The sequence below is a fragment of the Gekko japonicus genome, unplaced genomic scaffold (assembly GCF_001447785.1).
Source record: "Gekko japonicus isolate JY-2015 unplaced genomic scaffold, Gekko_japonicus_V1.1 scaffold2527, whole genome shotgun sequence".
Lineage (NCBI taxonomy): Eukaryota > Metazoa > Chordata > Lepidosauria > Squamata > Gekkonidae > Gekko > Gekko japonicus.
Genome location: NW_015174348.1, coordinates 25698 through 39415, shown reverse-complemented (window position 1 = coordinate 39415; position 13718 = coordinate 25698). Strand labels below are relative to the sequence as shown.

Here is a 13718-nt window from a genome sequence, read left to right as displayed (position 1 = left end):
TTGTTTAGTGTAAACAAAGTTGAAAATGGCCGGCGCGCGAGGAAGACCAGAGGAACCTCCTTCACCCTTCTTCAAAAAGTACCTGTTTACTTTCGCAAACTCAGCTAAGTCTCTTCTCTCCTCCCCCCTCCGTTTATATAGCACAGTTCAATTTGTTTACGTCCGGGATTCCCTCCCGACGCCGCATTCCATAGGGGGGGGGAGAACTCACTTTTAAAACTTTTCCGCTTGTCTCCTTCTCCAATTCATTGCTGGTCTGTGCTCAGACCTCTTGTAGCTTCGTTAATTCGATGACCTCCTCTGCTTGTCCCAGCCGGCATCGGCTATGCTCAGTATAAAACTGAGCCTCACAGTGGACGGACCAATTGGGGCAAAAAGGAGCGCCTCAATTCTCCGGCATTACGCCATCGAAGAGGTCGCCCCCCCAGCGCCCCCGGCTTGGAGCCTTTAACTAAGGCTCACCTGGGGGAGCCACTTGAGATGGCCCCTCTCCAATCCCACTGGAGCGCGGATCTTCTCCCCAGAGGTAGGGGAGAGCATCCGCCATCACCGAGCCACAGACCGGAAGTCTGGAGATCTTACTAGAAATGTTTATTTGCTTGCTAGTAGATATTTATTTACAACTAAATACTTTTCTAGAATGTGCTTTTATAGCACTCATTTCTATGGATGTGAGATGCTTCAATACCACTATGGGTACACTATGTAACAATTTGTGACAACAAAGTTGGCCTATGTGATTAGGGTTGCCAAGTCCTTACCGTCTGTATACCGAGGGAGTCCAGCGCTGCTCCGGAAGTGACACAACCACGTTGGCACGCCGGGGGCGGGGCCACAATCATCCAAGGGAAAACCATAGAGTTTTCCCTCGGATGACCGCGGCCCCACCCCCAACGCGCCCAACGCGACTGCGTCACTTCCGGGTGACGTGCTGACGCCGGGAACGTTGCGTGCTTTGGGGGTGGGACTTGGGAAGCCTATATGTGATTAATATTTATTTATTTAGTACATTTTCACCCCGCCCTTCCTCCAAAGAGCTCAGGGTAGCAGACACAGTTCTTTCTCCTCCTTCACTTTACCTTCACAGTAACCTTGTGAGGTAGGTTTAGTTGAGAGACTGGAGTTTCATACTGAGTGATGATTTGACCCCAGGTTTCCCAGGTCCTCGTCCAACACTCTAATTACTACATTACGTGGGCATAATGTTGGCCAACTGTGGGATGCGCTCCTTGACATGGTGTAGCTCAGGCCATACTTATAGGCTCTGCGCATGGATAACTAGTGGGGCTGCAAGAGAACAGGGGCATTTAGTGGACAGGACAGAAAAGTACAGTCTGCTTCCACCCTCACCAGTGTTCCCTCTAAGCTGAGTTAGTGTGAGCTAGCTCACAGTTTTATACCCTCCAGCTCACATATTTTTGTCTTCGCTCAGGAAGGATGGCTCCAGAGCAAACTAATTTATGCAGTTGCCAGATCGCTCGCTCACAACTTTAAGGCCAGTAGCTCACAAAGTAGATTTTTTGCTCACAAGACTCCACAGCTTAGAGGGAACATTGACCCTCACCCCACTCCTCCCATATACTCCTTCCTGACTATACATTTTCCAAACTGACTTATTGTTACCATTAAATGTGAAAGTAAACTTCTGGAAAAGCTTCATCTCTGAACTTGGAAATCATAAGACTTTTAAGATATTTGGACTTTTTGTTCGCATCTGCTATAGGTTATTTAGCAGTTTTTAAATGCTATGCCAAAAATATGTATTTGTAGAAGAGTTTACTGATGTTTTAAAAGAAAATTAAACACTGATACACCCCAGAATCTTATGAAATCCCACAGATCAATATCAAATAACTGCAGGGTGTGGAAGGTCAGTAGTTCAGCAGTTCGAGACCCGGGTGCCACATGATGGAGTGAGCTCCCATCTCTAGTTCCAGCTCCTGCCAACCTAGCAGTTCGAAAGCAAGAAATTGCAAGTAGATAAATAGGTACCACTTTGGTGGGAAGGTAACAGCGTTCCGTGCACCTTGGTGTTTAGTCATGCCAGCCACATGACCACAGAAATGTCTTCAGACAGCGCTGGCTCTTTGGCTTTGAAACGGAGATTAGCACCGCAACCCTAGAGTCGGATTTGACTGGCTTTCGAGCAAGGGAACCTTTACCTTTACTTTATGATCCATACACGCAATACTGATGTTTTCTGAGTGACACAAAAGCCAACTATAGAGGAATGTTTGAACAATCTTTAAAAAATACATTCCGTACTTGACAAATTCAAGGTACCTAGCACAGTCATGTTAGTTAGCAACTTTAGCTAAGAAAATTGTACATACCCTAATAAAAGCATTAAGAGAAGCTAGCTAGACAACACTGATGTTGTAAACAGGTCTTTCTTTTTAAGTAAGCTTTTTGTGTCTTGATGGGATTTTATAGTGTTGATTTCACTTTACTCTGTATTTGTAATCTCTACATGGCTAGTTTGACTGCACTTTATTTTTCTTCTTTCAATCCTGTATTGCCTTCATTATGATTTTATTTTATTCAGTTTCTCATTTCTTGAAAAAACAGTATAAAAGGTTTTTATAAATAAAAATAAACTCACGAACCAGAGATCCTGATGCTGTTCATCTTTGGAAAAATACACATCTATTTGCATTTAACCCTGTGTTTATATTTTATTTTTGTCCAGTAATGACTAAAAGAAATTATGAAGGGGAAACTATCCAGTTCCCCCCTCATGCAGCTCTTTGGGGGGGGGTCACCTGTCCCCATTAGGAGCTGCTTTCCAAGTTGATTCTGGGTTGCATCTAGGGTGGGGAGAGGTAGGAAAGTCGTACTTCCCTGCATAGATATCCTAGATAGCATTCATCCCTATGATCTTGTAAACCTGACCAGAAGTCATTTTTCAAGTTCTCTGCAGTCAGCTTTGCATTCACTTTTTATATGTTTCAGTAGCATCTCCTAACAACGTATACCTTCACAAGTACTTACATTTTCTAAATTAACAGATTCCAACAGTGCTCTCCTCTTGTGAACAAATTTTACAGCTGAAGAGCTGCTATATACTTGTCCCTATTCAATAATACTTAAATCCACAGAAAAAAATAGAAGCCTCATTTTCTCTTACCTGACCAGGATGGTGCAAGCTCAAATCCAGGCCACAAGTAAATTCAGTATGATGTTCCACAGTTTCAAGCAGAGGGTCGACCTTGGAGAAATCCCAGATTCTATACATGGAAAGAACACAATTATGGTAATTGAAAAAAACTTTTTTTAAAAATGGGATGCTGGATTATTGAAATGCATGAAGCTGCCAGACGCTTTTAAAAACAAAACTCATCTACTTTAGAAATGCAATTAATCCTATTGCCACAATTCTCTTGCCTCATCTGCATAAATAAGTACTTCATTAAGAAAGCATCTCCTTTAGCCCAGTATGGAAATTGAGATCAACAGAGCTGGCATGATGATCTCCCATTGGGACAATCTGCAAGAACAGTAATCTGAAGCTTCTTTATTAAATAAGGACAGCTTTACAGCATATGAAGGTATAAAGCTGCCCGACTGACTCAGAGCACTGGTCTAGCTGGCTTTGTATACTGCATATATACTGTCACTGGCAGAAATATTCCAATGGCTCAAGCAGAGGTCTTTCTCAGCCATACTACCAAAAATGTTTTAAAATGGCGTCACCAAAGATTTAATCTGGGACCTTCAGTCTGCAAAACATGTTGTCTGTCACTAAGTTATGATTCCTGCCTCAAAGTCGATGTTATAGAGCAACTTTAACAAAACACTAGGAAACAAGGGACTATTTCACTTTGTACAATCATGGCAAATAAGACAACTGACACACGGATCTAGGGTGCTCCTAGTATCTGAAAATTACAATAGACCAACCACAAAAGGGAAAGTAGTACCCTTTATGAACATAAGTGACATTGCTGACAGGGATTACGTAGCTCAAACCTGCTTCTATTAAAGGTAGAATGCACATTGAAACTTTAAGGACTAAGCCATCTGATTTCCTTTCCTGCTAATTAGAATTTCCTGTGAGACAATCCCTAATTATTTTTCTCTTACTAGTAAAACGCCTTAACATTCCTTTGCCTATGGCATGGTTCCCCAGTGTTGCGGCCATGGGTGCCATGGTGCCCACTAGTACTTCCTCTGGTATCTGCTAAGCCATGTGTGCTGTGAAACGTAACGCCAGGTACCAAATATATAAAGTTTATAAAGGACAGGCAAACCCTTTATAAACCCTTTACTTAAAATACAAACATGCTTAAAACATTAACACTCTTACAGTATTTCCTTTATTTAACAGTCTTTGATAACTGACACCTCTTGCTCTGAATTACTATATCATAATCTGGAGTCCACATCTGTGCTGTAGCAATCTTGACTATGCTGTTTAGGTGTGAACCTATAAGCTGAGAATATACTTTTGATTTATTGACATTTATTACATTAAAGAGCTGTTCACAGATGTATGTTCTCCCAAACATAGACAGAATTTTGAAAGCAAAAGCCTTAAATTTTTTGTTGACTGTACTGACTCACTGTTTGTAATCTACCTTCAGTACGCCACCTTAGAGAAACTTTTCCTGTCCATCTCCTCCCTCCTCCCCGGCACAAGTAATCCCAGGGGTCCTGTTCCCTCTCTGAAAATACACTTCTCCACTACACTAGATCAGCAACATTTTTCTTTGCAACCCTGGAAACATTTTTGTGTGCAAAGTGGGTTTCTTCCACACTTAGGGAGGTCTACCCTGAAATGTACACATATAGTATACACTCTCCAAGGAACCCTCCAGAGATTTACCAGCCACCTGTCAATGACCAGAACTCCTAAATCAGCCCTTTTCTCCCAGCATCCCAGTGTGATTCATCCACACCAATCCACTCTCCTCCAAATCTCAAGTCTGCTCCCACTGACCACTCCTTTCCTTGCACTTCAGTCCCACTCAGAGACCTGACCTTCCACAAAGACACACCTTCCACACCTCATTGTGCTGAGGTTCAAGCATGAGACTAACAACTGGGAGACCCAGGTTTATAAGCCCTACTATGCCATGGAAGTTGCTGGGTGACCCTGGGCCAGTCACTCTCTCAGCCTAACATACCCTGCAGAGTTGTTGTGAGGACAAAATCATAGAGTGGGAGAATGGTACGTGTAAATTTGCTTTGGGTCCCCATTTGGGGAGAAAAGCAAGGTACAAATGCCTAGAAAATAAAAAATGATGCAACAAAACTTATTTAAGATGGTTCAAGACTCCTATTTTATCTTAGTCTCCATGCCATCCCCTAAACACAAACACGTAGCACCTTCCCTCACCCCAACAGCTACATTTCTTTCCTCCCCATGGCTTTCCAAGTGCAGTTCCCACCACACAACCCACTGCATGCATTTCAACCTTCCCCTTCCATGACCCTCCCTCCAGTCCCTTATATTCCACCCCCGATAACCTCTAGCATTCCCATTCCTACACTTCTCCAATGCCCATTTCCATCAGCAGCTCTCCACCACTACCACCTTCACACATAATGACTTTCTCCCTCCTTTCTTCCTTTCCTCATTCCTCCCAAAGGGCCACTTCTTCAGCATCACAGCAAAGAAAGAACAAGAGACGTTGGCAAAGGAGAAGAAGGTGGTGGCAAAAATATATATGTTTAATTACATTCCCAAAAGTATACAATCTAACTTACCAGGCTTTTTAGTTGCTTTTCAAGCTTTTTTAGTTGCTCAGCATACGGACAGACAGCAAATTAAAGATGGCAAAAGGGAGGCTCGATTCTTCAGGCAGGGACATATATGCTTTAAAAAACTACACTGAACAAATCCAGATTCTGTAGATAGAGACTATATTCACATAGGTTGTTTGCCCCAGGTTTCATGCGGCTTGGAAGTGGGGTTTTTTCCTGCTTCTCCACAGCCTCATGGTACATTCATACACTTTATGATGGTTACCTGGATTTTCCCTGATCTTTCTCAAACCTGGGCTGCTTCTACACTAGGATGATTTTCTGTGGTAGTCTGGTTGCTGATGTGCTTCTACGTGAAATTGCTCTAGCAGCGGAGACTCCAGACAGCCCAGGGTAATCTGTCGTTTCTCCATTTTTAGCAGTGGTTTCCCTGTCACACGTGATGTGCACTGAAGCCCCCCCCCCCAAGTATTTTCAAGTGACCCTCAGGTTTCTCCTCCCACTCCATTTTTTTTTATTTTGAGGAACAGCACCGCATAGAAATAACAGAATACCTTAAAAAATTAAACTGTTTGCAGACACCTCTAATGACCCTCATCCTTTCCCCTACAGGCAGGCTGAGCTGTGCACGATTCTCTTCTGTTTTTTTAAAACGAGCATGAATAACACTGGATAGGCATAACACAATACCTTTAGCAATTTTTTTAAAAAATACCCCTCATAATTGCAGAGACTCCTAATGCTCCCTCTAAGCTGTGGAATTTTGTGAGCAACAATTCTACTTTGTGAACTACTGGCATTAAAGCTGTGAGTAAGCAATTTGGCTGCTGCATAAATTAGTTTGCTCTGGAGCCATCCTTCCTGAGCCAAGACAAAAATGTGTGAGCCGGAGGCTAAAAAACTGTGAGCTAGCTCACACTAACTCAGCTTAGAGGGAACACTGACTCCAGCAATCCCCTCCCTCTGTCTAAAAGAAAGACAATTCTTATCTGTTATTCTAATTGTTGACAGGGACTGGCCCCTTGCAGTCATCAACAAATGAAAAAAGTAACTAACTGGTACTTCCCTGATGTTCTGCAAATGCACTTCTCCTTCATATATAAGAAACTCCATGTGCTGATAGTGACTTGTCCAGGAAACAGTTTTTTTAAAAAAAGGTTTAAAAAAGTTTTTTTCATGTGTGGTAAGAATGGGCTGTTAACCGTTTGTACATAAGCAGAGGATGATGTCATGCGAAAACATTTTGTAAAAGTACCAACCAGGTGGCTGAAAGTGGGAAATCCTTGGTGTGGAAGCAGCCATTGTGGAGATATGCCTTTGGCTTTATAGCACTATGGGAGAGAAGGCGGCATGGTATAGCCTGACCTTATCAGATCTCAGAAGGCAAGCAGGGTTTGTACTTGGATGGAAGATTCTGCAGAGGAAGGCAATGGCAAATTGCCTCTACATCTCACGTGCCTTCAAAGCCCCTTTGCCATAAGTCAGATGAGACTTAATGGCAGTTACGTACCTCATAATTCCACAACAAAAGTACTAAAGGATTACATTTTTAAAATATGAAAGCTGGGAATTCGGTGAACATACTTGTGACGACCCCTTAACTGGGGAGGTCTGGTTTTACTTTAAAGTGTTCTTTTAATTTTGTTCTATTGGGGATATCCGGCTGCCACCAGGAAATTTTAAGGCTTTCCAAACCTTTATAATATAATATTTCTATCACTGGGTAGGTAGGTCGAGGTTTTAGGCTTTCATGAGGGTCTATGTGTTTCCTGAGGAAGTATGTCTTTCAGAGCTGGCAGACTTAAATAAAAGATTTATTGATATAATTCGTACATAACAGGATAGTACTCTGTATCTATGAATGGGTAAATACTGAACAATTCCAACTGGTTTTTCTCACACTTTTCTCTCACACTGTCAGGGATTTTGGCATGTAACTTTGTAACTCATTACTCAGGGTCATATAGGTTTCCTATTTCATTCCCGTCTGTCACTCAGACTTTTTATTTTTCTCTTTAACTTTACTTTCTTGTTTCCTTATACTTTCAACTTTTCTTCATACACAAAACTTAACTCTTGTATCACACACCATACTGTCTCTCTCTCACACTTCAGAACTAACTTATATCACACAGGGATGTGTCTCACTCCTCTCATACACAGAACTTAACTAACTTTCTGTCTTCTTCAACTGTCTAAACTGTAACTCTTGACTGACACACATTTTCTAAAACCCCTCCCCCTTTCTGCCAATCACCAATCACACCACTTGCCTGTTTCAACCACCCTAGACTATCTCTCACCGCCATGCAACCAAACTTTTAAAGACACACACACACACACACACACAAATAAAACAAGGAATCGTTACAATACTGTTATACTGTTATATTGTTATAGTAATATTCAACTGCTGAGTTTAAAAAAAAACCTGAAAGAGCCCTGGTGGTGTAGGGGGATGACTGCTGTTCTATAAAATTCCTACTATGGAAGCAACCTCCTGCTTTCATCCCCACTATAATGCCCCCTCTCTCCTCACATAAGACACAATGTGCTTACAATAAAGAGCAATGTTTTTCCATAATGTACACAGATGGTTTTCCACTAGAGTGGTTACCAAAGGGGGAGCGGAAAGCAACCATTTATGCAAAATGCAGTATAGGAGCAGTTCAGGAACACTGCAAACACTAGAGACTACTGAATTAATTTGTTTAAAGCTGTTGTCATTTATTTCTCAGCAAATCACCTGGCCAGAATGGTGGCCACACAATGGGTATGCTATGGCAACCACCCTCTTTAGATTCTGTTAGTACTAGAGGAAAGGAGCTCATTTTTCCAACAAAGACATATCCAAAGAGCAGAGATATATACACAGCTGGCTCACACTTAAAACTGCTCATAGTTTTCCAAAGTGGTGCATTTTCGTAAAGCCCAGTATGTACTGCTGAAGGAGGAATATTTGTTATGCCTTATGCACAAAGAAAGAAATTCTTTTAAGATGTAAAACAGACTTATAGTCAAACATCAGTTCCAAAGAATTTCAGAGACTAATATTCAGAAAGTCCCATTTTTGAGAAATAGGATTTAAAACTCTACAGTCATCAATAGCGTTCCCAGGGATCGGTAATGGGACTTATTCCAATTAATTTGTTTATAAATGACTCAGAACTAGGGATGAACAGTGAAGTGGCCCCAAGTCTGACAGTAAATTAATCAGTATGGTGAAGACTGCAGAGAACCCTAAAGAGCTCCCAAAAGGCTATCTCCAAATTTGATGAGCGGACAACAAAGTAGCAAATGTATTTCTAAGTAAATAGACATGATGTACATTGGGGCAAAATAATCCTAACTTTACATGGACTGAGAACGCCAGAATCCTAGAATTCAGGCCACTCAGTGAAGCTGATGGACAGTAGGTTCAGAACAGATGAAAGAAAGTGCTTCTTCATATAATGTGAAAATAATTTAAAGAGTTAACTGCCATAAGATGTAATGACAGCCACTAGAATAGAAACAGCTTTTGAAGGGGAATACACAGGGGCTTTCAGGAGCTATTAGCCATTATGGAAAAATGAAGCAAAGATGCTTAGTGGCATATTGCCTCTGGAAGTAACTACAAGGAAAAGGTGTTGCCTTCATTTTTTGCTTGTGGGCTTTCCAGATACCTCAAGCTGGGCACCATGGGAAGCTGGATGCTGTACTAGATGGACTCCAAGGCCCCAGGTGACCTCTCTCATTCATGCCATATAGATGTAAATCTGCACTGGTGGAAGAATAAACCCTGAAGGACACTGGTCAATTTGTATATCATCTTCCCAAATGAGCATATTCTGAATATGATCAGACAAAAATTATTAACACCAGTCCACTCACCTGAAGCTGATGTTCAAACCAACTGGGGGGAAAATGATTGGACCTATAGTATCAAAAGGCACAGGGAATCAAGAAGTAGATCTCACTGCTGCTGGCACCCAGAGACCGATCTTTGTCTAGAGCCACTAATGCTGTCTCAGTTCAATAGCCAAGTTAAAACCCTGAATGAAAAGGGTCAATGAAGTCTGTGTTAGCTAGATACAACTAAAGGTGCTCTGCTACCCCACTTCCAACCACTTTCCCTAAAAAAAATGAAGTCGAGATGCTGATCTAAAGTTCAGAATGTCAACTTTGCATAATGATGGGGCTTCCGGTTTATGGTGACACGCTGGCGGATGCATCTCCCGGACCTTCTGGACTCGATGTCTTCCGACGAGGACTCTCTTTCTGATAAGGGGGTGGCTGCCCCCAAGCGTGCATATAAATTGAGGATTAGAAAAGATTAAGACAAAATGAAGGCTGAAGGACTCTGAATTGTCCCTTTAAACTTTAGTTTTATTGTGGGATGCTCTGGGGGTTCTCTTAAATGGATAAAACATTGGATAAAAAGATAAAAAATTTAGCATAGCCGACTATGTTCAAAGTAATACTAGCAATTTAAGATTAACATTTATATAAGCTGTTGTTATGATCTCCTATACTTGGGGTTTTAGTTAGTTGTGGTTTTCTTTCCTTTATCTCTAGATGTAGTTACCCCTTCCCAATTTTTCGTTGTAGTTTGTAGTCTATTAAAAATGCAATAAAAAATCCCCTCCGGGGGGCTAACCCCCCCAAAAAAAACTTTGCATAATGATGTTTTTGTAAAGAGTGCAGAATGTCTGCCCTATTAATACCAATGGAATCTCTTCCTCCTTCAGACCTGTACTGATGACCATAACCCACAGAACTCAAATCCCACTGGCCTTGGCCAATCATGATGGAGAAATGTATGATGCCCTGAGTTCTATGGAGGTAGAATCAGATAAAAAAATACCATCCTGAGAAATCTTGCGTAGTTATTTTTGACTTCTGAATGCTCCTACCGGTACACAAAGCAGGAATCCTGCTCGCTATATTTGTAATATACTGGATACTAAGTTAATATTTGTACTGCTACAGCACCTACAGGTACTAATACAGGAATTTGTCTGAATGTGCTGCTGCTCAAGTGCATTTCCTAACTTATATAAAGAAGCTTCATGCACTTTCCAGAACAAAGGTTATTTCAAGCACTGCTGAAGTTCAGAAATAACCTCATTTATATAACATTCTTAACCTGTCAAACTTTAATTGAGTATCAAAGATGAGGAGATATTTTCTATCAAAGATGAGATTACTTCTAAAGTATAAAAATTGTTCTGGATTATACTTTTTGCTAAGGTATATTAGTAGCCATTCATTGTAACTGAGATTTCATTTTCACAGATGACTAGATATTCTATATACACATCTTTACAATGAAGTACTGAGCTGTTTTCATTAGGAATTCTCAAGCTACATTTTCCAAGTATAAGAGACTTCAGCTACAATTCACTGTTTTAATCTTTGCCCTGAAAAAACAGAAGCCAGAGTAATGAGGAAACTGCCTGTGGGATTCTCAGAACATGCAAATAAGTGCTGTGTGCCACTCTGGGTCAAGACGTTCATTGCAAATCAGTCCTATAAACTACAGAAACAGGAACAGAAGAGCTAGAAAGAAATGCTGTCTCCTACAAATGAGTTTAGAATTGTTCTCTTACTAAGCAATGGCAATGATACTGAGGCTGCTCTGTGGAGAGGAAGAAACAAGAACCAGACCTGCCTGTCAGCCTGGTGACCACCAGTTGAGATTTCTTGTCCCAACTTCAAGTATAGGCTAATGTGGTCTGAACTTGCTGGGATGAGAGGGAAAAAGATTTTGGGGTTGTAGTGGAAAGCTCAGTGAAAGTGTCAACCCCATGTGCAGGCGCAGTGAAAAAGGCCGACTATGTTATGGATTATTAGGAAAGGGATTGAGAACAAAATAGCCGATATTTTAACATCCGTGTATACAGGACCGGCTCCAGGGTTTTTTGCACACTACGCAAGGCTACCTTCTGACGCCCCCCCCCCATGCGCCCCCCAATTTTCCAACATAAATGCATTTGAGGAAGAATGAAAAACACAAAATTCAAAATTGCTAATTTTAAATTGGTTTACATTTTTAAACAATATGGTTTTATTCTGAATTTAATGGCTTTTAAGATGTGTTTTTGTGCTCTGACCTTTAGGGGTTTGAAAGCCCACAATCCCAGTATCTTTGCTCCTGATCTGGTTCTACAGTAGAGGAAGGCAGTGGCAAACCACTTCTGTTTAATCACTTGCCTTAACTGCACAATATAAAGACAAGTTGACTATCAGAGTTAAAAATAGCCCCAACAATAACTCCCAGGCCAAAAGCCCATTTAATCCATTAGTCCGTCTCCTAAAAGGGCCAGCAGGATACCCTTCCAGGTAACCGGCTATGGACATTCCCACCTTCAGATAGGCACAGGATACACTTCCTGCGGTCACAGAGTTCCTGCAAGGATTGTGATTGTGTGTATATGGCACACCCAACCTGACCCATCTGAATGCTTCACACCACCTCGGAGAGAGGGATGTCCCCCCACCATCCATGAAGGGTGAAGTTCTTCCCTGGAAACGGCTCTTCCCTCTAATGCTCGTTGGCCTCTCTCGTTCTCTCCCAGCGACAGTGAGCAGGGCTTTGTGGCTGGCGATGGATGGGAGGGGAGGGGCAAAGGCACTATGCAAAAGAAAAAGAAAACAGCTCACAACTCCCTTGGAACGTGGGACCCTTACCCCTGCTATAAACAGGAAACACACAAGTACTATTAAATATTATCAATCGCAGTCTTGAGTACGGGGAAAAGGAAAGCCACCCAGCTGGCACCGCACTGGGAAGCCTTCTCTTAACGTCAAAGGGACCAAAGCAGACACGCGTGCCGACTGGCCTCCAGCGAGCAACTTACCTTCCCCCAAAAAGTTCAGCCTGGAAGCCCGGCCACTGGATTTAAAAATAACCCCCCTCCCTGGGGGGTTCAGTTCAGCTGGGCTCTTGGGGGAGGGCCTGGAGCGACGGAGGCATGGACTGGGCAGCCTGCGGATAAGGATGCCTGCCCGCCAGAGGAGAAGAGGAGCCGTTCTTCTGCACAGGGCGAGGGCAGGAAAAAGGGGATGGTCGCTGGGGGGTGGGGGTAACTTCTTCTCCCCCCCCACAGACCTTCCTCTCTGGCTTCCCTTGCCGCCGGCCCCCCCCCCCCAGCAGACACTTACTGGCTCAAGCTCCCCCGGTCTTTAGGGCGTCCATGGCGACTGTGTTAGTGCCCCATGGAGCGCTGCACACAGAAAACCCGATGCCACCCACCCGGGGGGGCAGCCAGGAAAGTGCATGGCTCGGCCCAGGCACATTCCCACTGCCTCAGCTCCTTGCAGAAGGGGGCGAAAGAGCCTGTGCTCCTTGAGGGAAGGGGGTGGCAGCAATTCCTCCAAGAGCCTCCCCCCTAGCCAAGCAGGGCACGAGGTGAGGGTAGGGAGGGGTAAGGCAGGATGGCAGGCAGGCCGGCCAGAGCGGCGCCCTCTTCAAGACGGTGCTCTTGTCAAGCCAGTGCCCTCAGCAATGGCCTAAATTTTGTCTATGACGGTCCGGCCCTGCGTGTACAGATCTATGGTGTGGCCTCATTTGGAATACTGTGTACAGTTCTGGTTACTGTATCTCAAAAAGGACATTGCAGAGCTGGACAAAGTACAGAGGAGGACAACCAAGATGATTGGGGGATTGGAGCACCTTCCCTGTGAGGAAAGGCTGAAGAGTGTGGGACTTTTCAATTTAGAGAAGAGACAACTAAGGGGGGGCATGATAGAGATTTATAAAATTATGCAAGGGGTGGAAAGAGTTGACAAAGAGAATTTTTTCTCCTTCTCCCAAAATATTAGAACTCAAGGGCATCCAATAAACCTGATGGGCAGTTGATTCAGGATGGACAAAAGGAAATACTTCTTTACATAGAGTGTGAATAAAATGTGGAATTCGCTGCCAGAGGATGTAGTGATGGCCACAGGAATTAAACACTTTTAAAAGGGGATTACATAGATTCATGGAGGTTAAGTCTATCAATGGTTACTAGCCATGATGACGGAGG

At 42.8% G+C, this 13718-nt stretch overlaps 1 protein-coding gene across 1 annotated transcript in view; it reads right to left on the bottom strand.

The window, feature by feature from the left end:
• The window catches only part of PEX7 (peroxisomal biogenesis factor 7), a gene marked incomplete at its 5' end in the record, with an annotated part of 58897 nt that overhangs the window by 23853 nt on the left and 21326 nt on the right, over positions 1-13718 (bottom strand). The window contains one exon of the mRNA XM_015424305.1: positions 3128-3227. Coding sequence (XP_015279791.1) covers positions 3128-3227 — 100 coding nt within the window. The remainder of the gene's footprint in view (positions 1-3127; positions 3228-13718) is intronic.